Source organism: Vicugna pacos, chromosome 10 (genome assembly GCF_048564905.1).
Source record: "Vicugna pacos chromosome 10, VicPac4, whole genome shotgun sequence".
NCBI lineage: Eukaryota > Metazoa > Chordata > Mammalia > Artiodactyla > Camelidae > Vicugna > Vicugna pacos.
Window position 1 is genome coordinate 73808155 of NC_132996.1, and position 24729 is coordinate 73832883.

General features: G+C 61.7%; 1 protein-coding gene across 3 annotated transcripts; it reads left to right on the top strand.

Annotated features, from left to right (window-relative positions):
* The first annotated feature begins 6231 nt into the window (after nucleotides 1–6231).
* On the top strand, nucleotides 6232–15086 carry IGF2 (insulin like growth factor 2). 3 transcript variants are annotated; one of them, XM_072970540.1, is made up of 5 exons: nucleotides 6232–6387; nucleotides 6931–7095; nucleotides 11673–11835; nucleotides 13877–14025; nucleotides 14369–15086. In XM_072970540.1, exons 2-5 carry the CDS (start codon nucleotides 6934–6936, stop codon nucleotides 14606–14608), a joined length of 714 nt encoding a protein of 237 aa, XP_072826641.1. In that variant the 5' UTR covers nucleotides 6232–6387; nucleotides 6931–6933; the 3' UTR covers nucleotides 14609–15086. The 3 variants fall into 3 exon arrangements, with proteins under 3 accessions (XP_072826641.1, XP_006210802.1, XP_072826642.1); XM_072970541.1 differs by lacking the exons at nucleotides 6232–6387; nucleotides 6931–7095 and adding exons at nucleotides 7880–8981; nucleotides 9926–9953; XM_006210740.3 differs by lacking the exons at nucleotides 6232–6387; nucleotides 6931–7095 and adding an exon at nucleotides 7847–8981.
* Nucleotides 15087–24729: the final 9643 nt, after the last annotated feature.

The window sequence follows — 24729 nt, forward strand, 5'->3', positions numbered from 1 at the left end:
AGGCTCCCTGCAGTCCGGGCAGCAGCGCTGAGGTCCTCAGAGGGGAGCTCCTGGTGGAGGAAGCCAGACGAACGGGGAGGGGAGCAGGGGAGACGGCCGGGTCAAGGTGAGGACAGAGCTGGAGGAAGGGGAAAGAGGATGGAAAACTTGTAAGTCATAAATCCAGGAGGAACTGGGGAAAGCTGGCTCAGCTGGGCACGTGAGACCTGGTCCTCCCTGCCCTGGGCTGCGGGCTGTGGGGCCTCCCACTGGTGGTTTGGCCTCTCGGTGTTCCCAAGTGTCGAACTGGGTGACAGTTGCAGCCCTCCTGGAGGCTCTGGACAGTGAGGAGTGAGGTAATGACCAAGGCTGGGGACACACCTGAGCCCTACAGAGGGCCTTAGGAGCACCGGTGTCACAATCCCATCGCGTTCAAGGCCGGCAAGGCTTCCTGTGTGTGAGTGTGGGCCGGAGGGTGGGGGGCACTAGAAAGGCCCCGGAGCCAGGGCCTCCTGAGATGCTTCTGGGGCAAGTTCCCTGGTGGCGGCTGGCCAGCTGACGGAGCAAGTACTGGGGCGGAGGCACAGGCCGGCTGCCCCAGAGGGGCGCTTGCTCCAGGGTCTTGGAGAGCTTTGGCGGTGGAGGTGGGTGGGTCTGTGTTCTCCTGCCGTGCCCAAGCCCAAAGCAACCGAGGCCGCTCTTCCGGGCCTGCAGTGGGGGACCCAGCACGTGCAGAGAGAGACAAACCAGGAACGGTTTTAAAGGTGTCTTCAGTTCAGACACTGCATAGAACAGTGCAACGGGGGTGCCGGGTCCGTGCAGGGAGCACCCACTCAGCCCCTGCCCCGGGGCCCCCACCCGATCCACACGTACTTCTGACTTTTGGTTCGTTGCTCAGGGGCCTCTGGTGCCTTGTGGTGTCGGGTCCTGGCGTTCTGGCTGGGGCCTGGGTCCCTCGTTTCCAGCCGGGGCTGCCGTGGAGTGGGGGTCCCTTTGGGAGCTGAACGAACGCAAGGTTTTCGCCTCAGCGGCCGGGCGCCCTGCGGTGGGGGGCGGGCGAGAAGGGGGCACTCAGGGGACTCCCGGAGCACGGAGCTTGGTTTGTAAAATGCTGGGCTTGGTCCCAGGGACCGGGGGAGCGGCCAGCTCGGAGCCAGAGCTGGGGGAGGAAACCCGGGAACGGGAAAGGCCGGCTGCGGGGCGGGCGGGAGCAAGGGAACCGGCGCGGCCGGAGCCTCGGAGCCGCGGGGCCTGGGCGCTGGGGCGAGTCTGAGTACTTGGGGGGATGATTGTTCTCTTTGGAATATGGGTGTGCAGATCCAGAGGCGAGGCTGGTGCCGCCTCAGGCCGGAGCAGGGCGGGGTGGGGAGGGTGGCACTTGGGACTGAAGGTCCTGCCTGCCAAGACCTGCGCAGGGGAAGATCCCAGCCACACAACATGCAGGGGTCGCTGGCAGGTCCCTTCCTACCGTGGGGGGCCAGAAGTCAGAGAGACCCAGGCCGCTAGTCCTGGCCAGGGGCGGCCAGTGCCCTTTTTGAGCCCTACAGTGACCCGGATCTGCCCGACAACCCTGCCCCTTTAGCCGAACTTGTGACTAAATAAGGCAAGGGTTCAGGGCAGCCTCCAGCTCAGGGAGGAAGTGCATGGGGGCCCCCTCTCCCTGCTGGCCCAGCCTGGCACCCCAACGTGGCCTCAGCCTTCCTACCTCCAAGGTCCAAGCGCATGTCTCCAAGCACTGGCAGAAGCTTCTCCAGGGCTGGTGCCTGCTTGGGGCAGAAAGCAGGGGAGGGGTTCCCAAGATGGCCACTGGCAGGAGTGCCTGGGCAGCCCCAGACAGGGGGAGAGCCCATCCCCGGCCTGGGAAGCAGGCCTGCAGGAGAGGTGGGACCCCAGAGCAGGGCCAAGGGAAGCAGAGGCCCTCCTCCAGGGCGTGAAATCCGCTCTGGGGTCCCAGGGAACCAGGGTCAGCAGACAAGTACTTTGTAAATCCTCGACACCCCCAAATTTACAAGTTGCCACAGAGTGGGGAGCAACCTCAATGCAGCCAGGCTTCTGTGCTGGAGGCTCCCTCCCGGCCCTCCTTGCTATAGGCACACAGGCCTGAAAGCCAGGGACACAGGGGACTGCAGAAGGCTGGTGGAGAGGGGAAGGGGGGCAGTGATGGGTGGGGGGAGACAGGCCAGATGTTCTTGGAATGGGACACGGGGGTGATTGATGCGGACTGGAATTTGAAGGGGGAACATTGCCCACGTGCCTTGGGCTCCGGGTGGAAAACGGGCTGTTTTTCATGGAAGGGGGGGTCTCCCGGTCTTGCCAAGCTAATGTGAAAGGGAGGCCTCAGCCCTGCCGGGTCCCTACACCTGTGCAATGGTATTAACCTCTGCCTTACTAGAGTGTCAGACTTTGGGGTGCCCCTCCAGCTAGCTGGGGTCCCTCTGGGGTGACAGTGGGGACAAGTGATGTCCAGTGTACTGGCCCTGAGGCCCCGCCATCCTGCTGTCCCCAGCAGCACCACCCTCTCTGACAGCCCCCCAACGCAGATGCCCCTGGGATGGCTGCCCCCCACCCCCACAATGGCCCAGTTCCGGGGGCGGAGGGGTGACCCTGTTCCTGCCAGCAGTGCCTGGGGTCTGTGTAGGGTTCCGTATTTGCCTTGAAGGAACTAAGCTTTCACTGCCAGGAGAGGGAGGCTTTTCCTGAAAATTCTCTTTCCGAAAACGAAAGGAGACCCCTGCCCCCCCAGTCACCGTGCAGTCCTGCCCCCCACCCCTCTCCCCTACGCCTCTCCCTCTCCCAGCGATTCCACACCCCCGAAGGGCCAAAACAAAATTGCTTTCGCCCCGTTTGGGGGCTGGTTAAGGCCGAAACAGCGCTCGTGGAGCGCCGGGGCGAGCGGGGGTGGCCGCCGGGGGTGCTCCCGGGCCCCCAGACCGAGCCGGGGACGAGCCTGCCCGCGGCGGCGGCCCGGCCGCGGCTTCGCCTAGGCTCGCGGCGCGGGAGCGCGCGGGGCGCGGCGGCGGCGGGGGGCCCGCGGGCCTCCTCGGAGACGGCCGGGCGGGGGGGCCCAGAGCCCCGGGAGCGCCCGGGGAGCAGCGCCCCGGCCGCTCCCTCGCCGCGCTCGGGTTTCCCCCTTCCACCCCGACGCCGCCGCTCCTTCTGCACCGAAGCGCTCTCCGTGGCGAGGAGGCAAACGCGGGCGACGCGCTTTGCCACCCGGGGCGGGCGGCTGGGGTGCCCCCGGGACCGCGCGCCACCTGCCCGCGCCGCCCGCACACCCGCCCCGGAGCCGCCGCCGCCGCGCCGCCCGCGCTCGCCGCCCCCCGGGGAGGGCGCCACTGCGCCAGCCGCGCCTCCCTTCCCGGCCCCGGGAGCTCAGCCTCCGCCATCCCCAGGGCCCCGACCCACCGAGCAACTGCCCGGCTCCTCCCAAACGCAGACCGTATTTTTTTCTGGGGTCTTCCAAATGTAAGCCTTGCTCCCAGGTCCCCCCAATACTTTGGACATTTCTCCAGGTCACAAGCGTGTTTGGGGGACATTAATTTCCGGGGACCTCAAAACACATCAGCCCCCACTGGCTTTCTCAGGCTTACACTAGTGGCTTGCGACCCCAGACTCACTGGGGGTCTTCTCCCAGGCTCTTGACAGTTTTACACCCTCTACCCCAGGTCATACAGAGTCACACAGTGCCCAGTCCTCTTTTCTTTAAATGTTAACCCGGGGCTCCTGTGGTCAGGACCAACTTGCCGGACTCCCCAGAATATGCACAGAGTTTTCCCGGGATTTAGGCGTCATTAGCAAATCAGTGGAGTTCTTTCCCTGTGTCCCCATAATTTTGGACTACAGGGGTTTCCAAGTTTACTGTCTCTGTTCTGACTCCCCTACACTGAAGCCCTGTTCCCCTGGTTCTCCAGAGTTTGGGACGTTATCTGCTGAATTCCACAAATTTAATGGCCCCAACCTGGGTTCCTTAAATTTTACACAAAGAATCCCAGGTCCCCCCAACACACTAAGCAATTTCCCCAGGACCCTCAGAGTTTGAACACTGCTTCCAATGCGTGCATCAGAATGTAGGCATTACACCCAAAGCACTCCGATCCCCTTTCGGAATCATAAACAAACCGCGCTCTGCTTTCCTGTGTTCCACAAAACTGAAAGGATGATTTCTGGTCCCCAAAACTCACGGAGCAATTTTTTTGTGGGTCACGAAGATACAGGGCACTCATTTCCGGGGCTCTCCAAACTTCCCTGACACTGATCAGCTTCCTTGAACTTTAGGCACTGTCACCCAGGTCCTGAAGGCATACCGAGCAATTATCCAAGGTATGCTCAGTTATGCTCAGTTGTGGCTGTGGGTCCTGCAGGTTCCCCCAAATCACAAATCTCCCAGGTCCCTATGGGTCAAACCAAGCAAAAAACAAACTTTTGCACAGAGCTTATATTTGGTTACAGCAAGCTCTTTCGAGTGTCCCAGTAACCAAATAGTCTGAATATTTTCTCTGCTTCATAACATTCTGAATATTAAAAAAAAATTCCCTGGGCCCCACAAGCTTATGGACAAGAATCCGGAGTTTCCTAAAATTCAGAACTGATCCCAAATCCCAGGCTCACACTGGACCCTTTCCCGAAGCCGCTCTATTTGGACATGCTGGGCTCTCAAATATTAGGCATTACCCCGCAGACCCCTCAAACATTCAGAATTACACTTCGGTCACAGAAAGGCACTGATTTCTTGGGCCCCAAAGCATCCAGCGCACCCACTGAGTCCTCCCAAAGTTTAATCAACATTTGCTGGGTTTCCCACACACTGCCAACGCCCTGGAGATCACCAACTTCGGACATGATTCTTCAGGCCCTGCCACCTAGGAATGCTTAATCCTTTCCCTCTAAAACTTAGATACTGACCCTCAAGACTAAAGAACTAAAGAACTAAAGAACTTCTTTGGATCCCCAGATTTAAAAAATTATTTTCCTGGGGCCTCCAAATTGAGGTACTGTCTCCCAGCCCTCCAAAATTAACGGAGATTGCCTTTTTCTCCTCCACAAAACAACTGAACTTTTTCTGAACATTGATTTATGGGTCCTCTGACTTTATGACCCTTGCCCCAAGTCCCCCTAAATTTAGGCCATTTTCCACGGGCCTCCCAAAATGAAATTACCCAGATACCAGAAAAATATCTCCGTGTCCTGGAAATCCCAGGCACTACAGGCCTGCGTCCTACAAGTGTCCTTGCTGCTCATCAGGGTCCCTGGAATTTAGGTATCAACTTCTTGAACAATTTCCGCGGGTTCCCCAAAACCTGGGCCATGTTTAACTAGGGTCCCCAAATGCAGACAGTGCCCAGGAAACAGGATATTTTTTCCTGTTCACCAAAAATAAACTAATTGAAATCAATTTAAAAACTAAAACATAAAAGGACACTGATTTTCTGCATTCCCCAAATGTACTGATCAACCTCAGGTTGCACCCATTTAGACGGTATTTCCAGAATCTCTAAAGGATATTGAGAATCTTGCAGGAAGCCACAACAATTACAGAAGTTACCTTCCGTCGGTGCTGCAAAGCTCCAGGCCACTAACTTGAATTTCTAAATTGTGGAAATGAGTCTCCACTTTCCTCTACCACACTGAGGACTTGCCTAGACCCCCCAAATGCGTCCATTGTTTTTCTTCCCCCAGTTTTACACAGTCTGCTTCTTGGGTTCCCCAAGTTCCATACTGAGAATTTTCCTAGAGCCACTCCGAAAACTACTTCTCCACAAATGGGAATCTCCCACAAGCTTGCCGACCTAGATGCAGGGGTCCCCACATTTTAGACGTAGATCCCTTCTCCCCCAGTTGCACGGAGCAATTTCCCTGATCCGCAGGCTCGGACTCTTTTGCTGGAGCCTCGAATTTACTCATTAATTACCGTTCCCCACACCAACGCAGCCTCCCTCGGGTCTCCACTTCGGGACCTTCGTTCTCTCGCCCGCAAATCAGGCGTCTCTGACTTGCGTTCCCGATCTCTGGGCATTGTTCCTAGCCCCGCCGAGGAGTCCCCTGCAGCTACCCCAATCCCTCACACAACGGGCACTGGTTCTGGGCGCCTCTGCGTCTCCTACGAAGTCTCCGGAGCTCCTCGGATTTGGGAAATTTCTCCTGTGTTCCCCAAACACACTTGGCCCGGCCGCGTGTGCGCCAGTGCTTCTCCCGCGTCCAGGAAAACGACTGGGCATTGCCCCCAGTTTCCCCCAAATTTGGGCATTGTCCCCGGGTCTTCCAAAGGACTGGGCGTTGCCCCCGGACACTGGGGACTGCCCCCGGGGTCTCGCTCACCTTCAGCGCGTCCACCGCCCGCTGCAGAGCGCTCGCTCGCTGTCTCGGCTCCTAGCGCGCCCGCGGCCGCCGCCTCCGGCCTCCAGCCTTGCGGTGAGCTCCCCGCCGCCTCGGGTCCCCGCTCGGCTTCCGAACCCACCCGCCGCCGTCCCGCCGGGGCTGGCGCTCGTCTCCGGAGGCTGCCGGGGTACACCGGCGCGGTGCGCGGGAGCCTGCTGCGGGCTAGCCCTTCGGCGGCCGCGCTTGCTGGGGCCCGGCGCCCTGAAACCCGCGCGGCTTTCGTTTGCTCTTTGCAAAGATCACAGTCGTGAGGAAGGCGCCTCGGCGGCACCGAAGCGGGACAGGCAGGGCGCTGGGCAGGAGGGACGCGGAGGAGAGGCGCACCCCGCTCGGGCGGCGCGGCGCCTCCAGCCGCCGGGCGGAGGATTCCGGGAGGCGCGCGCGGAGCGCGGGCGAAGTGATTGATGGCGGAGCGAGGGGGCGAGCCGGCCGCGGGCTTCCGCCGCCGGCGGCCCCTTCCCCTCGCAGGGGCGCTGGCGGCCGGGGCTCCTGGGGGCGGGCGGGGCGTGGGGGCTTGTGCGTGGTTTTGACTTCGTAAAAATCATAACGACTTCTTACATCGTCCAAACTCTCCAGGAGATGGTTTCCCCAGACCCTCAAATTATCGTGGTGGCCCCCGGGGCTGAGCCCGAGTCGACGCAAGTCCAACGCACTGAGGACGGGGGAACCATTATCCGGCTATTTTGGGTGGGCCCCAAAGGCGAGCTGCTTAGACGCACCCCGCTGAGCTCGGTCATGCAGGTAGGATTTGAGCGACGTTTCCCGCCCTGCTCGTCTCTCCCGGCAGGCGCAGTCCTGGCTGGCCCCGTGCCTGACCCAGATTCGGGCCTGGCCGGGTCGGCCCTCCCCACGTACTGCACCTGGTGGCCGCCGAGGCTACTCCCCGGTTCCTGCGCGGCACCGGGGGGCGCTCGGGCTCCGGCTGCAGCCCGAGGTGCTGCGCCTGCTCGGGCAGGTGGCGGCTGCACTCCCAGTCAGCGCCCAGGGTCTCCCCACTTCCCGCTCAGATCCTAGCTGGACTCGGGGACCCCCGACCCAGAGTTGAGCCACCTGCGCCCGCACTCCGACGGGGCGACCCCGCCGCGGACTCCCCTGGAGGGGCGCGGGGACCCCGCTGCTGCTAGGGCTTGTGACACCGCCCACCCTAGCGGCCCCCGCGCACTAATGTAGGGATCCTGGCACCCCGAAACCCAGGACGGGGCCCCCAAACACTTTAGAACGGCGATTTGGGATTTCTTTCGAACTCTGCGGCTCCCTGCCCCCAATCCAATCTCGCCCCCGCGCACCCCACGGCCCCCCCGATAGCCGCCCCCCCGGGGCCCCGAGACCCCAAGCCCGCCCCCCCTTGGCTCGAGTTGCGGGGGCGGTCCGGGGGCGGGGCGAGGGCCCCGCGGGCGCCCATTGGCGCGGGCAAGCGGCCAGCGGGGCCCGAGCGGGCGCCGCGCCGCGGGGTGGCGCGGCTATAAGAGCCGGGCGTTGGCGCCCGGAGTTCGCCTGCTCTCCGGCGGAGCTGCGTGAGGCCAGGCTGGCCTCGGCCCCCCCTTCCGGCCGCCCCCGCCTCCTGGCCCACGCCCGCCTGCGCTCGGCCCGCCAGCGCCTCCACCCGGCTGGCGGCCCCGCGTCGACGTCGTCCGCCACGACGCTGCTGACTCCCACCTCGGGCGCCGTCGGCGGGGCCGCGCTCCGCCGGCCTGCGGATTCCCCACCGCCTCCTCCTCATCTACCTCGACGCCCGCCCCGCTTCGCCCGAGGAGGCGGTCCCCCCCGCAGGCAGTCCGGCTCGCAGGCCGCCGGCGTTGTCATCCCCCGCGCTCCCCCCCGGCCCTCCCCGGCGCGCAGCCTGGCCGCTCCCCCTCCTCGCTGCGTCCCGAGCGGCCCCGGCGCCGCCACCGCCGCCCCCCCGAGGCCCGGGCTTGCGACGGCAGAGGGCTCCGTCGGCCCAAACCGAGCTGGGCGCCCGCGGCCCGGGTGACGCCTCCGCTCCGCCCCCCTCAGCACCTTCCCCGGCCCCCGACGTTGCGCCCTTTCCTCGCTTCTCTGTGCTCCCCGTCCCCTCTCTGGCCTCTGGTCCCGGCCCCCTCTCTTCTTCCGCAGCCTTCCCTTTGCTCCCTCCCGCCCCCCCCAGCTCCTTGCCTCCAACTCCCTCCCCTTCCACGCCCGCCCTCTCGCCTTCGCCGTCCCAAAGTGGATTAATTACACGCTTTCTGTTTCTCTCTCCGCTGCTCTCTCCCGCTGTGAGCCTGCCCGCCTCTCGCTGTCCCCTCTCTCTCTCTCGCCCTCTCTTCGAACCCCCCCATTTTCACGTTCACTCTGTCTCTCTCGCTATCTCTGCCCCCTTCTATCCTTGATACAACAGCTGACCTCATTTCCCGATACCCTTTCCCCCCCTAAAAAGTACAACATCTGGCCCGCCCCAGCCCGCAGACAGCCCGTCCTCCCTAAACAATCAGACAAGTCTCCCACCCCCCCAAAAAAGCCATCCCCCCGTTCTGCCCCGTCGCACATTCGGCCCCCGCGACCCGGCCAGAGCGGCGCTGGCAGAGGAGTGTCCGGCAGGAGGGCCAACGCCCGCTGTTCGGTTTGCAATACGCAGCAGGGAGGTGGGCGGCCCCTGCGCCGGCTTCCAGGTAAGCGGCGCGCGGGTCGGGCCGGGCAGGGTGGCCGGGCCCCGGCAGACGGGGGTGGGGGGCTGTCGGTCCCGTTCCCCGTGGCGAGCCCCGCGCTCTCCCCTGCGCCGCGGAGGAGGGGGTGGGGGCGGGGGTGGGGACTTCGGGAAGTGCCAGGGGAGGTGTGAGCTGTCTGTGAGGCGACTTCCTGGTCGCTGTGTGGGTGCAGGGGGGTGTTGCTGAAAGTTTGTGATTTGTGCTGGGCAGGGGCGCAGGCGGGGGGCACTGTGTAATGCGGAGGGGCGCAAATCGCAGAAACCCACCCTGGTATGTTGAATCTGTGCCAGGAAGACTGAGAGAGGAAAACTGGGTGGGCGGGGCCAGGATGGAGCAAGGGGGGCCGAGTTGGCAACAGAGTCATGCCAGACGCCACATTTGCAGCGCACCCCACTCCCAGCCTCCCTTTCCCTGTCCCCAACATTTCCAGCCAGGAATCTGGGGAGAGGGCTTGGTCCAGGGCTCAGAAGGGCAGGAGTGTACAATCCAGAGAAGGTCACTGCCCCTGCCCCAGTGGGCAGATGGAAGTTTCCATACAAGGAGGTAAAAAGTAGCCCCCCTCCCTGCCCCCCCCATTGCCCTGTGCCCAGAGGGGCGGGGGGGGCGGAGGGGTTCAAGAGGAGTCCCCCCGCCCCCATGGTACTTTGCTAAGAGATGGTCTGGGGCTAGCGGTTGGGGGTGCAGGAGAGAAGAGACTGGCTGGAAGGAGGGAGGGGGCGGGATCAAAGGGGGCGGGGGGAGTGGTCAGCAGGGAGAGGGGTGGGGGGTAGGGTGGAGCCGGGGCTGGGAGGAGCCGGCTCAGACATAAAAGCTGAGGCACTGACCAGCCTGCAAACTGGACATTAGCTTCTCCTCTGAGGCAGCCTTCCAGTTTCCTCCTCTTCCTTCTCGTCTTCCTCCTCCTCCAGCCCCAGCGAGCCTCCTGTCCGGCTGCAGGTAACCAGGGCTGTGGCGGGAGGACCCTGCTGCCCTTCAGCCCCGGCCTGCCCGCCTGCCGGCTGCTGAGCGCCTCCGGCCTCAGCCCCTCTGCCCATGCCCGCTGCCTCCCGCACAGATCCTCCAGCCCTCCTCCCAGCCTCTGCCCTCCTCACCCCTGCCCTCCCTCCTCTGCCGGCGGTTCACCTGGCTCTCACCTCAGCATGCCTCCTGCTCTCTGCTGGTGCTCTGGCCTGGACCCCACGCTCAGTGGCGGAGCTTGCAGAAGGATGGAGCTGCTGCCTGGAGGGCGCCCAGTTGCTCGCCGACCAAATTTCTTCTTAGAATTTGGAGGGGGTGGCACTGGGGTGTCGGGAGACAGACTGGGGTCTGGCCCAGGGAGGAGGAGGTGAGTGAGGTGGCACTTCAGATGCTTCCATGGAAGAGCTTAAGCAAGGCTGGGCCTCCTCCTGTCTCCTTCTCCTACAGGATTTACTGCATCAAAACCCCTTGGGCCAAGTGTGCAGCTGCCTTGCTCCAAGCTGGGAAGGGCATGCGGCTTGGTGCCTCAGTGCCCACTGGGTGCACAGCCTGGGAGGGACACAGGGGACAGCCCGCCCAGGCCCTTCCTTGAGTAGCAGCAGGGTGCCAACGGGCTCAGAGACACTGGGCTGTGACTGTCCCTCCAGAAGGGGCTGGAACCTGGAGTTGCCTGCCTGGGAGAGGGGCTTCCACCTTTTAGAGGAGGCAGGGGTAGCTTGCTGGGTCTAAAGAGAAGCAAGGTCCTTTCCAAGCCCCTCAGCTCCTCAGGGAACCTTGCGAGGGGATGTGTCCTAAGATATGCCTCTTGTTCCAGAAGCGGCCCCGAGGGACCTGGAGTCTGGCCTCCAGGTGGCCTGACCTATTCTCTCCAGCACCTGGGGTGGGGGTCAATATCCCACATGGAGAGAGGGTCTGGTGGTCCTGGAGGGACTTCAGGGTCCCTGGCCCTGGGTGGCCTGATTCAAGGCTTGGAAAGGAGGCTTTTGGGTCTGATGTGTGTTTTGCGGTGCTTAGGGGGCACTGGAATCAATGGACTGGGTGGTTCAGGAGAACAAGTTTCCTGGGATGTGGCTGGCACTGTGGTGCCAACCATTGGACCCTTGACTCAAGCTTTGCTGAGCTACAGACTGGGAAGGCAGGAAGGGCAGCGGGGAAGGCAGAGGGGTGGGAGTGGTGCAGCAAGACCCCTCTGTTGCTTTGGGAGGGGGAGCCGGTTCTCTTGGACCCCTGCCTCTGCTGGCCCTCTGGGATGCACATGTCCTGTGGCTGGGTGGGGCTGTCTCCCACCTTGGCTGGCGCTGGGAGGCCCGCAGAGTGGCTACTGCCCTGTGCTGGCCCTGCTGCCATGACATCATAGGATGGAGGCCAGGTCCAGTGTCCAGCACTGGCCCCTGCCGCTCTGGGTGTGGCTGAGCGCCTGCGCTGATGTCGGCGGGGCGGTGGTCCCCACGTGAAATGACTGCCCGTCAGAGATGTGCTTTCCACCCCTTCACTCTCAGGGCGGTTCTGCGTCCTGCCTGCATCAGCAGTGAAAGCTTCTGTTATTTCTGTAATGAAAACGATTGAGATTAAGGAGAAGAGTCAGGCTTCAGAGCCACATAACGGGGCCTGAAGTCAGGAGGTGGCAGGGCCGGCGGCGGGAGAGGCCTGGGCCTGGACGTGGCGGGCGGCGGGCTCATGGTCTCGTCTCCACCCCAGATGCCAGTGGGGATCCCGATGGAGAAGTCGGTGCTGGTGCTGCTCGCCTTCTTGGCCTTCGCCTCGTGCTGCTTCGCTGCTTACCGCCCCAGTGAGACTCTGTGCGGCGGGGAGCTGGTGGACACCCTCCAGTTTGTCTGTGGGGACCGCGGCTTCTACTTCAGTAAGTAGTTCGGCAGGGCAAGGGGGGAGGGGAGTACACAGCAGGTGCTCAGTAGATGCTGGAGTCCTCCTTACGCCTCCTCAGACACCTCTGCGGATCCTCCGGGATCCCTGGTGTGGGGGTCGGGAGGAGAGAGGACCCTCCAAGGTCAATGGCTGTGGGCTCTTGCTCTGAGACTTGGAGAGCGCAGCTGTGACCTTGCCGTCCCCATTTATTGGGCACCCGTGGTGTGCCTGGGAGGTGCTCACATCCCCTGATTTTCCTGCAACAAGACTCAGAGCGGGAGGGAGAATGAATGGATGGTGTCTCTGTGGGGGCCAGACCTTCCATAGCCGGCGAGGTGGGACTTGGGGACGGGGTGACCCAGGCCCCAGCAGAAGGCACCCTTCCCCTCCTCCTTCTCCCTGACCTGCCCGCGGCCAGGCTCGTGGGCTCTGGTGTTTCCCCGCTTGTTTGGTGGTGCCCAGTGTCTTGACAGTGGGCACGTGTTCAGGGACTATTGGATTTCAGATTGAATAAAGTGGGTTGAAAACCAATAAGAACAAAAGCACATGTGGCTGGCGGTGTGCGTGGGCATGCCCCGTGTGCTGGGGGTACTCAGTTTCCCCTGGGGTACAGGACACGAGATGACCACTATCCTCACAACGCCACTGGAGGCTGGGGGCTCGAGGCCCCAGGGCAGGGTGGGATCCAAGCCTGAGGGGTGGGCTGCAATTTGGGGGGCCCACTGGCCAGCCTGACGGTGCTTTGGCTGTGCCTCACCTCGCCCTCTCTGACCCCCATTCTGGGACTGGCTGGCCGGCCTCCTCCGCACCCCTGTGCCCTGTGTGGCAGGGTGGGGCTGCCAGTGGAGGCGACCTCTCCTGTAGGCTCTGGACCTTAGTTGCTCAGTAGGACGGGTCAGGGCCATTCTGGAGAGTGTCCATGTGGATAATGGGAGAAACTGGGGCGCAGCCCCAGCCTGACCCTGAAGGTGGAGAGTGGGTGTTCCCTCTGGGCTCAGCCAGATGCCCCTCAGGGCCGGGCAGGGGTGAGGGACAAGGCCGGGGCAAGTCGGCAGAGACCATAAGGCTCCAACCCAGCCCCGCCACTCCCCACCCGTCATCTTCCTCTGCAGCCTCTACTTACCCATTCTGTGAAAGTGGCTGAAAACACCCGTCTTGGCATGACAAAGCTTCTCTTTAAAAAGCGTTCCTGCTTCCTGACGCTTCTCAGGCCCCTGCCTGCCCTGGCTTCTCCTGTACCCTCTCTCTCCTGCCTCGTTTGGGAGCAGGAAGTGGCACTGTAGGGCCTGGTGCTGGCCGGCCCTTGCCCGGGATGTGGCTCCCTTGCACCAGGCATCCCTGAAAGGGGGGCTGGACGGAGCCCCTAACACTTCCAACCCTGAAACAGGACCCCTTACTAGGGGCTCCTCTCCCCACGCAGGGCACCTGCCCTCGGCACCCAAGGGGAAGGCCGGGGATTTTCCTTGCAGCCGAGTCCCGGAGCCTGTGCCGTGGAGGAGAGGGAGAGGACGGGAAGAAAGGAGGGCGTGGTTTTTGCAGGTCCTCACTCCTCTCCTCCCGTCTTCTTCTTCTTCCTCCCATGCCTACCTGTCTCGGCATCTCTAAGGCCGCCCACCACCCAGGCTCCTGGTTAGTGCGGGGACAGCATCAGGTCCCAGCCTGGCCTTCCGGTCAGGGACCCGGGATCCCGGACTGGGGGACCTTCCCCCACGCATTTTCCAAGCAGCCCCTGATGGTGGACCAGGGGGACGTGCCCATTTTAAATACCAGGCGGAGGAGGGAGGCGCCAAGAGGCCAGGGGGCTGGTCCTGGATCACGCTCACCCGCTCACCCGCTGTCACCCCTGTTCTTTCTGGGGCACCCCTGCCGCCTGCTCTCTCTTCCTTCCTCCACCCCAGGCCGTGCGCTGTCCCTGCAAGGTGACTGGGTGTCCTGTCCTGAGGGTGGGGGCTGGGGGCCGGGGACTGGGGAGGAGCACCCTCCTCGGTGGCAATTGGTGCTGAAGTGCCCTCTCGTCCCTCCTGTGGGACTTCCAGGCCGGCCCGCAAGCCGCATGAGCCGCCGCAGCCGTGGCATCGTGGAAGAATGCTGCTTCCGCAGCTGCGACCTGGCCCTGCTGGAGACCTACTGTGCCACCCCCGCCAAGTCCGAGAGGGACGTGTCGACCCCTCCGACCGTGCTTCCGGTAAGATGGCGACCCCCGCTTGTCGGGGCGGCCCCCCAGTGCTGGGCCCGGGGCGGCCTGGCCGCTGCAAGGGGAACCTCTGCTCTGGGCTGTCACCTCTGAGCCAGGGGGCCAGGGCACAGCCAACTCTTTAGCTGGAGAATCCTTTGCACGTTTGCCATGTGTCCCCCACTGGGGACGTTGTCCAGAAGCCGGGTGAGTAACTGACCTGTTCCACGTTAGGCACAATGACGGGTTTAGGTAGGAGTTCCCAGCAAGTTGACAAGTCCACATGGGGCGTCAGGGCAGCTAGGGGCAGGGGCTGGGGGTCCAGGCACCCCTTGACTGGCCCTTCCCCTCTTAGGACAACTTCCCCAGATACCCCGTGGGCAAATTCTTCCAATATGACACCTGGAAGCAGTCCGCCCAACGCCTGCGCAGGGGCCTGCCTGCCCTCCTGCGTGCCCGCCGGGGTCGCACGCTCGCCAAGGAGCTGGAGGTGTTCAGAGAGGCCAAGCGTCACCGTCCCCTGATCGCCTTGCCCAACCAGGACCCTGCCGCCCACGGGGGTGCCTCTCCCGAGGCGCCCAGCAATCGGAAGTGAGCCAAATTGTCGTAATTCTGCGAAGTGGCACCATCTGGCGCGTGACCTCCTCTTGACTGGGACTTTCCATCAGGTCCCCCTCTGAAATCTCTGTACCATCCTCTCAGCGGGCTTCCCCAACCCAGCCCCCGTGCCCCAACCTCCCCATGTCAGGCTAGTCTCTCTTCGGCCCCCTCCATCGGGCCAAGGGAAACAACACCTTTAAAAATGTATGAAACCAATTGGCTTTAAATATCTCCCCCAAATTATACCCCCCCAATTATCTTCAAATTGTATAACAGAAATTGAAATCATGAGCCCCCTTAATCTCACACAAACACATACATCAGCCCCCTTAAAAATGAATTGGCTTTTTAGAAACACCAGAAAGGCTAATTAGCTTTAAAAAAAAAAACCCAAAAAGATCAATTAGCGAAAAAATTACTAAAAACGAATTGGCCTCCAAAAAATTGGCAAAATGAAAGAATTCGGCCCCCCCCCTTCCTTCTCTGTTCCTTCGGACCTTCAGTTAAATTGACTGGAATCTGACTGTCCACGAGAAAGGAAGGGACAGAATTTGAAGGTAGGCTTGTCACTGCCTAACAGCCATCTCCCTGCCCATGCCAGACCCTCTTTGGGGACTCCAGTGGGATGACACCAAAGACCCAGACCCGTTCCTCTCTCAGTTTCCCATCGCCAAGGCCACTACGGAGCTAGTGGGGGACCCTGTGAGGCCAGAGGAGGGGCACAGGGCAGAAAACCAGAATTTGAGCAGATGAAATTTAATTGGCACCAATACCCACACACTGCAAAGTCTTACAGTTCAGCCCCCACCTTAGAAAGCACATGGACCCACGTGCATCCCTGCAGATAGACACACACCCTCACACACACACACACCCTCACACACATCCATACACACACACACACAGGTTCGTGGACTACCTGAGCCCAGCATTGTGCAGGTTAGACCATGTTCCACCCCAAATTCTCTAGGCTGTGCTGCAATGAGGTTTTCATGTCCTGTGCTCCCTCCCGTCCCCTGGGATGCAGCCCAGGGTGGAGGGCGTGTGTCCCAGGCTTAGACGGGTGGTTCCATCTTCTGAGATGAGGGAGATCCCCCTTGTCTCGGTGCCCGTCCCCACGGCCCCCGCAGCGTGAGTCCCGATGCCCCAGACCCCACCCCAGGGCATCCCTGCACCTACTACCGTGCGGAGCGAGGAATGGGTTTGGCCAGACTGGAGATGGCTGTAGCCCAGTGAGACATGCCCTGCCTTGTAGCCTGACCCCCTAGGTGTGCTCCTGTAAGATCTGGGGACCCCCCCAGCACACCCAGGGATCATCTTTGCCAGCCTCCTGGGGGAGCCTCTCAGAAATGGGGGCCCCCCAGGAGGCTGGCAAAGATGATGGGGAGAGTGGGCAGTCTGGCGGTTGGAGGGGTGGGTGGGGGGCAGTGGGGGCTGGGTGGGGGGATGCTCTGGGGTAGGAAGTGGTCCAGCAAGGTTTCGGACAGCCAGGTCAGGAGGAGAGTGACGAGGAGATTTGCAGAATTACAGTTAGAATTGGGAGCCCAAATTGACGCCAATTGATCTATTTCCCCCCTTTAATTGGCTTCTCCTGGGGAATTGTTTCCTTTTTTTTTTTTTTCCCTCCTTCGCTTTTTACGCGCTCATACAGCAAATTAAACTTACACCCCATCCCGTGTAACAGGGGGGCAGTGACCAAAGGACGAACGCACGAAGCCAACCACCCGTCACCGCGGGGCCGCCCGCACGTCCTGCCCTCCGCCATTTATTGCCCTTGATTTGATTTTTGTTTTTGTCTGTCCCTGTCGCTTGGGTTGAGTGGGGAGTGGAGCCTCTGGGGGGTGCCGGCCACTGCACCCCCCGGAGATGTCAGGGGAATGGAGAAGGCTGCTGCCCGGCCTGGCTCTCGGGGACAGTGGCTGGTCCCCGAGGGTCCTGAGGGGCGGAGGAGGGGGCAGGGAGGTGTCTCCTCGGGTGTCAGGAAGGTGCTCGGAGGCCACCAAGGTGGGGCCCCCGGCTGGCCCAGCCTGCCGGGAGGGAAGGGGCTGCAGAGGTGTGAGCGAAGGTCTCCATCTGGCGGGAGCAGGTGGCCGCCTTCCGCGCACTCGGGGAACCCTCCCTCCACCCCTCGGTGACACCTTGCCCGCCTCCTCAGCGCCCCGTCTTGCACCCAGGAAGCTCAGAGCTCCGCGGGGCTTCCTGGGATCCAGGCGGGGTGAGGCCGGGGAGTAGGAGCAGTCAGGAGAGTGGGAGCCCCGCAGAGCAGGGGAGCTGCGAAGTCGCCGACAGCTGGGGTCGCTTGGGCCCCGAGGCCCTCGGGTCTGGCAGTACCGACCCAGCCACCATCTCGGCGCCGAGGGCTGCGGCAGGGACCCGGGCGGCTGGGAGGCTTACCTCACCCCCACTTCTGCCCCCAGTGCAGCCCCCCTGCACGGCAGCCTGACTAGCAGTCTAGAGGCCCGAAGCTTCTGGGCCCCAGCGACAGGGCTGGCACGACCCTGGGGGCGGTCCGCGCCAGCCCGCCCACGGCACAGAGGGCCCTTCGGCCAGCGCCCGGGCAGTGGGCCATTCGGACCATTGGATGCAAGCTCAAACAGCCAAATTGTCCCAATTGGAGAATCCAGACAGATTGGCCTGTGATCCAAAGTGTCTTCCTTCGAGGCACCCCAAATTACCTGCCCACTCAGCCGGACACCCACCCACCAGTGTTACCTCAGCCTCGCTCAGCGTGGGTGTTCCGGGGGCGGCGGCCGAGGCTCCTCTGTGTCCCCCAGCCAGCAGCTCTCCGTGGGTCGTCACCAGCTGGACCCGGGCCCCCTCCGACCTCCATGCCTGGTTGTGGCCTCCCATCTTGTCTCTTCCCCAAGTCCCCCCAGCTGTCTTCAGCGGGACCCCCTCTTGGGTCCCTGTACCATCACCCGAGGACCCCCACGTGCTGAACACCGAGTGTCACCTTGCGGGCCGTCCAGTCCATCTCACGGCCATGTTCGCCTCCACTCGCCCCTAACATGCTGATTTCCGGCAGAACCCACAGCTTGGTTTCTGTCTTTAACTGTTAACGCTCGCAATCCCAATAAAGCATTCAAATTTATTTTGTTCGGAGTCCTCTGATCTTTCACTTGGGTACCGGGTCAAGGGAGGGAGGGAGGGTGGGGAGGTCTGGATCCTGGGGAGGGGGCAAGATGGGAAGAGGTAGGCGGTGTGGACCCCTCCTCTGGGCCACTGCAGCAATGGGCTGCAGGGAGAAGGGCCTCGGCGGTGGAGTGGGGGCTCTGGGACCATCTCAAGTGCCAAGTCCTCAAAGACAGGGAGCCATGGGACAGGAAGGGCCCTAGAGGGTCTTTTCCAGGAGCCCACCGATGGGGAGTGAAGTGACTTGGCTGTCAACCCTAAGGAACTCTCCCAGCCCAGGGGGCTGGGGCCTGGCCAGGTTCTGAAAGCTTCTGGAAACTGTAGCTGTGGCTGGAGATGACTCAGAGCTACTCATACCTGGGGACTCATGTCACCTGTGTGCCCACCTGTACAACAGACACACTCCCCCTTCCCCCAGGGTTGTCCTCAGGTCTGGAGTGGTGTCCACACGGGCGGCCACACTGCCCACGCTCACTAGAACTAAGCAGGGTGGTGGGATGCCTGGAGGAGGTGGAAGCAGCCTACAAGAACGAGGAGGGCTGGGAGGATGGGAAGGAGCAAGCTGGTTGGGGGTCACCGTGCCCCTCTTAGGGCAACCGGGGGCCTGCCAGGTGGGGCAGAGGGCTCAGGCCCCAGCAGTGCTGGCCAACCCCACAAAGAGGCACCAAGACACTTTCAGGGGTTGGGGTGTGGACCCAGCTTGAGATCCTCTGAGAAGCCCTGCCTGGTGCCCCCTCCCAGGACCCTTGGATGCTGGGCTCAGGGTCTCCCTTGCTCCCTGCTCTGGGCAGCCCAGCCGCCTCGCCCTCACTGCATCCCGTTCACCCACACCTCTGCCTGCAGCCTGCTTTCCCGAGGACCCCCACGACCTCCGCTGACCATGGGGCAGCCCACGGCACAGCCAGCCATCCCCCAGCTCTCCTGAGTTAGACCCCACCCTTCCCCTGACTGCCATGGCCGCCCCCACCCCACTCTGCTTGGCCAGCCAAGTCCCGGGTGCCCTGGGCCTGCCCATCTCTCCTCACCCTCTCCCCCTGCTCTGCCAACTCCCAGCTCACCCCGGGGCTCCCTTCATTCATTCATCTAGTCACTCATCATTCATTCGCACGTGCGTGGGAGGATGGTCGCCCAGGTGCAGGTGTCTTGGAGGGACATGTTGGGGTGCTCTGTCAAGTGGATGGACTCACAGGGACAGTGACTCAGGAGTGCAGGCCTGAAGGAGGCAACGGCAGGCGTGGGGTCTCCCAGGAGGAGGGGTGAAGCAGGACTTGGGGGGTCGGGCGTTCGGGTGGGGCTGCCGCAGGGGGAGGGGGCCAGGGTAGGACACGAGGTCAGAGCTGTGATGGGGGCTCTGTGGGCCATTGCCATTCATTCAGCAAATAATTACAGACTCCCACTGTGGTGGGCTGAGCGGTGTTCTCCCCAAAAGACATGTCCATGCTCTAACCCCGGAATCCCTGAATGTGCCCTGATTTGGAAAAAGTCTCTTTGCACGTGTGATTAAGTGAAGGATCTCGAGGAGGGAGCACCCTGAATTTAAGGCCCAGATCCCATGACAGGTGTCCCTGTCAGAGAAGAGAGTTCACCGAGGAGGGGGCCGTGTGAAGACGGAGCAGAGACGGGGGTGACGCAGCCACAGCCCAGGAGCACCTGCCTGGAGCCCCCAGAGGCTGGACGAGGCAGGAAGGACCCCTCCCCACCCGGAGCCTCTGGAAGGAACCTGGCCCTGTGACATTTTGCTTTCAGTCCAGTGACACTGATTTCAGACCTCTGGTCCCCAGGGCTGGAAGAGAATGAATTTCTATAGTTTGAAGCCACACAGTTCGTGGTCATTTTGGAAACTCATTACACGAGGAAGGAAACACCTCCTCTGCCCAGCCCCCGCTGCAGGGACTAAGGGCACCTAGTGAGCTGAGCAGGCGGCCACGCCGGCACCTGCGTCAGGATGGTCACTGTGTCTGCACTTCTGACCTCCACGCACAGCCCAGTTCTTTTAAAACCTCAGACCAGGTCCCAGCTCAGCTCTCGGCTTTCCTGGAGAGGAGCAGCGTCCTCGTGGCCCGTGAGGCCGCTCTGGCCCATCCAACCCCGGCCTCAGGGCCTTTGCATGGCTGCCCCTGCCTGGGCTGCTTCCCTGCAGACGTCTGCCTGGGTCCTGCCCGCCTCACTTGTTGCTGGCTCGCACCCTCCTCGGGGGAGCCTGCCCTGAGCACCCTCTCACAAGCAACTCCTGTGCTCCTGTCCCTCAGCCACTTGCTGAGTGAAGAGGACAGTCGAGGGGGCAGGAGGTGACACTGAGGACCAACCGGGAGCCACGGGAGGAGCGGGCTGTTTGCTAAGCCAGAGACTGACTCTCCAGCTGGTGACCCCACCTGGGTCTCCACCTGCTGTTTTCACCTGGGCTGCAAAATGGCACCTGCTGTGGCGCGTTCAGCTGCCTGGATGTGCTGCAGACCCCCGACCCTGCGCACTCACAGCCACCATCCCCACACCTGCTCCAGGGGCCTCTGCCCCCAACCCCCACGGCTCCACCAGTCGTGGGGCGCTGTGCTGCGCGGCCTCCAGTCTCCGTTCAAGCCACTCTCCATAGGTGGCTAGGCGAGCTTGCTCTGCCAGCCTTTAGCCTGCCACTCTCCCTTTAAGACCCTCTGTGGCTCCAGTGGCCCACTGGGTAAAGTGCAAGCCCCAGGCCAGGCTTTCCTGGGGTCTTAAACCTCTGACACCCTCCAGTTTCTCAGGGGTCCTAGCTCAGTCCCTCCACTCCCAGGAGCCCTTGGCTCCGCCTCTCTCCACGGCCCCACACTCCCTCACCTCCTCCCACCCCCAGCTTCACACAGGCGGGTGGCTCCCTCTCCTCGGCTCTACACTGGTAACCCCTGCACCCTCTCCATCACTCTGTGCTGTGCTGGACACCTTTCCTCCACTCCTGAGTGTCTGGTCTCAGGAGCCACCCCTCCCATGTGGTCAGCGGTCTGGCACTCAGCCCCTGCCTCTGCCCCCGACAGGCTGTAACCACAGGTGCAGCGTCCCGCCCGCCGCCTGGTCCTCCCAGGCTCTCTCATGCTCTCTGTGCAGCCCCCCAGCGCAGCGCTGGCCAGGGAGAAGGTCCTGGGTGGTGTTGGGAGGGACCCCATCATACCAGCCCCTAGAGACCCCTTGCCACTCCTTGAGGGGAGAGCCCTGCCTATCTGGATGCAGGCCGCCTCTCCTTGGCATGCTCGCCTGGCCCTGGTCCCCAGGCCTCATCCCCAAATGACCTGAGTCCACCTGCCAGGCTGGTCCTGGCTCCCGGGGTCTCCATTCCTCCTAGGTACCCAGGCCTGGGGCCCAGCTGGCACTTCTGCACAGGTGTGGCCAGGCCGGGGGGCCACAGGCCAATAGGCCACCCCCCGAGGCCCGGCCCCTACCTGCCCAGCCCCCTCTGGCCTCATTAGGGGAGCCTCCAGCCTCTCCCCCTCCCAGCCCAGCCAGCCCAGGCCTCAGCGGCCAGAAACCACAGAGAAAATGCCTGTTTGTGCCAGTTATGCCGAAAGCAAAACAGTTTGTGGTTTGTGACCCAAATTTTTTGCCTTTTTTTTTTTCCAGAACATAACAAAGCGCAAGACGACTCCCCCCGCCCCCACCCCCCAGGCAGACAGAAATGATCTGTTGACACTGGCCCTCGCCCCAGGCCGAGCCCTCCGCATTGGGCGGCCTCACAGAAAGGGTGCAGGCCTGGCGGTGGGGGGGCAAGAGGCTGGCGTGAGGGGTGCTGCGTCCTCTGGGGTGTTGATGACGGGGCTGGGGTGCCTCTCCGTCTAGTGGGAGTAGGGATTCCACACAACCCTTGACAGGAGTGGAGGTGGGAAGATGTCGCCCCCAGCTGCTCCCCTCCAAGGAAGCCTCTCCCCAAGTCCACCGTCAGCCTCCAGCTCCCCCGTCACAGAGACCCACGAGGCGACGGACTCGGGTCCATCACCCACAGATCCGCCTTCATCCCCTGCCCGGCACCCCCTGCTCCCCACTCCTCCCTGGCCCAACACCCAGGGCCTGAGGCCCCTCACTCAGCTCAACGGTGGGGCCTACAGAGGGGGCACGTTCTCTGCCCTGGGGGCTAAGCCCCAGGGTGGCCAGTGTCCGTGGAGTGACAGGTGTGGAGCTCACTGGCCCCAGCCCAGATGGGGAAGGGGCCAGAAACACACTGGAGTCCAGTGGTGGGGGACAGGCAGGTCACAAGGTGTCCTGGCCAGGAGCGGGGACCAGGCGCCTTTCCCATTCTGGCTGTCCTGTCCCAGACCTTGGCCCACACTCTTGTGTGCAGCTCCCCACGTGGCCCTAAGGGGACCCCTCCTCTCCCCACAGCCTCCCCCTTCACCCCTTCCTCTATCTCGGCCTCAGCCCTCCTCCTCTGCCCCCTCCACCCCCTCCCTGCATGGCCTCGTCCATCCTTCCCTTATCGGCTCCCTCATGCCCTGCACTGGGCGCCGGGCAGCCAGCGCCTAAGAAGGAGTTTCTGGGCCAAGGGCTCTAAGTGTCGTGGGGGCTGGTTCACAGACTCACCAGCGAGCGGGAGGCAAAGGTGCCTGGAAACCCTGGTACCCGAGGAGGGCCACCCAGATGGGGAGACTCAGCGGAGGAGCTGGCAGGACGCTGAAAGGGCATTTTAGGCAGAGGGAACAGCGCGAGCGGCTTTGGAACGACCTGCCATCTCACGAGCAAACACGCTCAGGTGCAGTTCTAGAGACGGTCCAGCAGCGGACCAGCCAGGGCCTGAGGGCTGGGGTGGATATTAGCGGATGGAGGAGGCAGAGCCCAGCTGGGAGGCATGCCCACTGGGAGGAGCTCAGCGTGGCCTTGCGCCCCCATGCCAGTGCCCCGGGTGGTGCTCCCAGCCCTCTCCACACCCCAGGGGCAGGTCCCAGCTCCCTACTTTTGGGAGGCGGCAGAGGCAGCAGGCTGGTCTTGCCCCAGGCCCTGGAGACAATCGGGTCCTGCTTCTGCCAGGCTGGGAGCCCATACCCCCTCTCCCGGCCAGAGCATCGTTTTGGAAAGGTCTGGCCTTGGACCTCTGCTTCCCCCTCCCCTCTTGCCATCCCTGGCCTCCCCTCGATCAGGAACAGATGTGCCTCTGAGCAGGAATTCTAGCTATTTGGTTAACCAGTCACTCGAGGGAGTTTCTGATAAGGCGATTTGGTTCTCAGCAGAGCCGGAGCCGGAGCCGGAGCCGGTGAGGGGAGGAGTGAGAACAAGAGACCCCACCCCCAGCTTCCTTGTGCCCAGGGGCCTGGATGCTCCCGAGCTAGGGTCTCACCCCAGCTGGGCAGCTCTGGGGAAGAAAGACTTTCCACACCTCTTGTGGTGCTGGGATGTTCCGGCAGGTGGGGGCTGAGGCATTCACACTCCACCCACCCCCGCCTGCGACCTGGGCACAGAGCGTCAGTGGGAGGGAAGAAACCCAGCCCTCTGCTGAGGCAGTGCCCTCCCACACTCTCTCCAACATCCGCGTGAGCGCTCACTGCCTCCAGCCATTGGTCCTCCCTTCCCTCATCTTTGGTCCAGTAAACATTTGTGCCACGGGAGCCACGGAGATGAATAAGCTTCCAGTCCTGCCGTCAAGACAGTCACAGGGAAGGAGGAGGCTGGTGCACCACCTCAAGGTGGACAGGGATAGTGGGACTGAGGGAGTTCCCCCCTGGGGGCTTCTTACCTGGGGCCCTGGACCCCTTCTTCTCCAGGCTGCCCCCTCCCCGAGAACACTCCCCCTGCTCAGACAGGCCCTGTGCTGGACCAGCCCTGCTCAGAGCTTGGGGTGGCACACCCAGAAATCAGTCACTCAGATCACTCAGACCTGCCACCCTGGACCCCTAGTTCCCTGGATCGCAGCCCAGCATCTCATCTTGTTCTGTTCTATTTCTAGTGTAGGCTTGTGGGGCCATTTTGATCCTTAATTCAGTCTTCCAGCACTTCAGCACTTAGCTTGTACCTCCATGGACCCCAGTACCTAGACCGACACCTAGTGCAGCATAGAGACTCAGTGCGGGCTCCCTGAATGGACAGGGGGAGGAGAGGGTGGATGGTGGACATGTGTGTGTGTGTGTGTGTGTGTGTGTGTGTGTGTGTGTGTGTGTATGTATGCATGGGCAGATTGGTGGGTGGGTGGATGGATGGGTGAACAGGTAGTTATGGGGATGGATGGATATGTGAACAGATATGCAGGCACATCTAAGGCAACTGTAGGTCAAAAGATATCTGCCCGTGTTGTCACTTGTGCTAGTCCCTAGTCAGGGAGGAGGGAGAAAAGCAAAGAGACTGAAATGCACTGAATGTCTATTCTCACAGGCAATCTATATGCTGATTCAGATCATAATAGGTCTGCTTTTAGAGTCTAGAACATAATAGAGATTGAAAGGTATTTGTTGACTCAATGAAATTTAAAAGTCTTATTTAAGTGAACGTGTATCTGGAAACTGTCTCAAAAGGACCTGGAAAATCTGAACCTGTCACTATACAGGTTGCCAACTGAAAGCTATAAAGCTCCGCACTAGAAAAAGGCACAGGGCCCGGAGAGTTTTATGAGCAGGTTTTTTGTTTTGTTTTTTTTTTAATGCTCAAGATCATTCCTATATTATACAAAATGTCTCAAGCATAGAAGATGGACAAAACTCGGATTCGTTCTCTGCATTCACATACACTAATACCAAAGCCCAATCAGGATAACACACACAGAAAAAGGAAAAACCACAGACGAAGTTCACATGTGAAGATGGATGTAAAAATTGTAAATAGAAGAATGAGCAAATTAAATCCAGCAGTGTATTGAATTAGAGTAATAATGCACCATGACCAAGTAGAGTTTACTTCCAGGAATGCAAGGCTGACTCAACATTAAGAAATCCATTAATATCATCGTGTTAATAGGCCACATGATAGAAAAGAAAAGGAAAACCATTTAATAATACAGACAGGTGCCCAAACATGTCTCATAAAAGTTAAAATGCACTCCTA

Excerpts from the sequence above, each read along its gene's own strand:
- IGF2 (XM_072970540.1), top strand. The coding sequence starts at position 6,934 with ATGGTTTCCCCAGACCCTCAAATTATCGTGGTGGCCCCCGGGGCTGAG. Across the intron at positions 7,096-11,672 it reads CGCTGAGCTCGGTCATGCAG|ATGCCAGTGGGGATCCCGAT; the intron begins GTAGGATTTGAG and ends TCTCCACCCCAG. Across the intron at positions 14,026-14,368 it reads CCCCTCCGACCGTGCTTCCG|GACAACTTCCCCAGATACCC; the intron begins GTAAGATGGCGA and ends TTCCCCTCTTAG.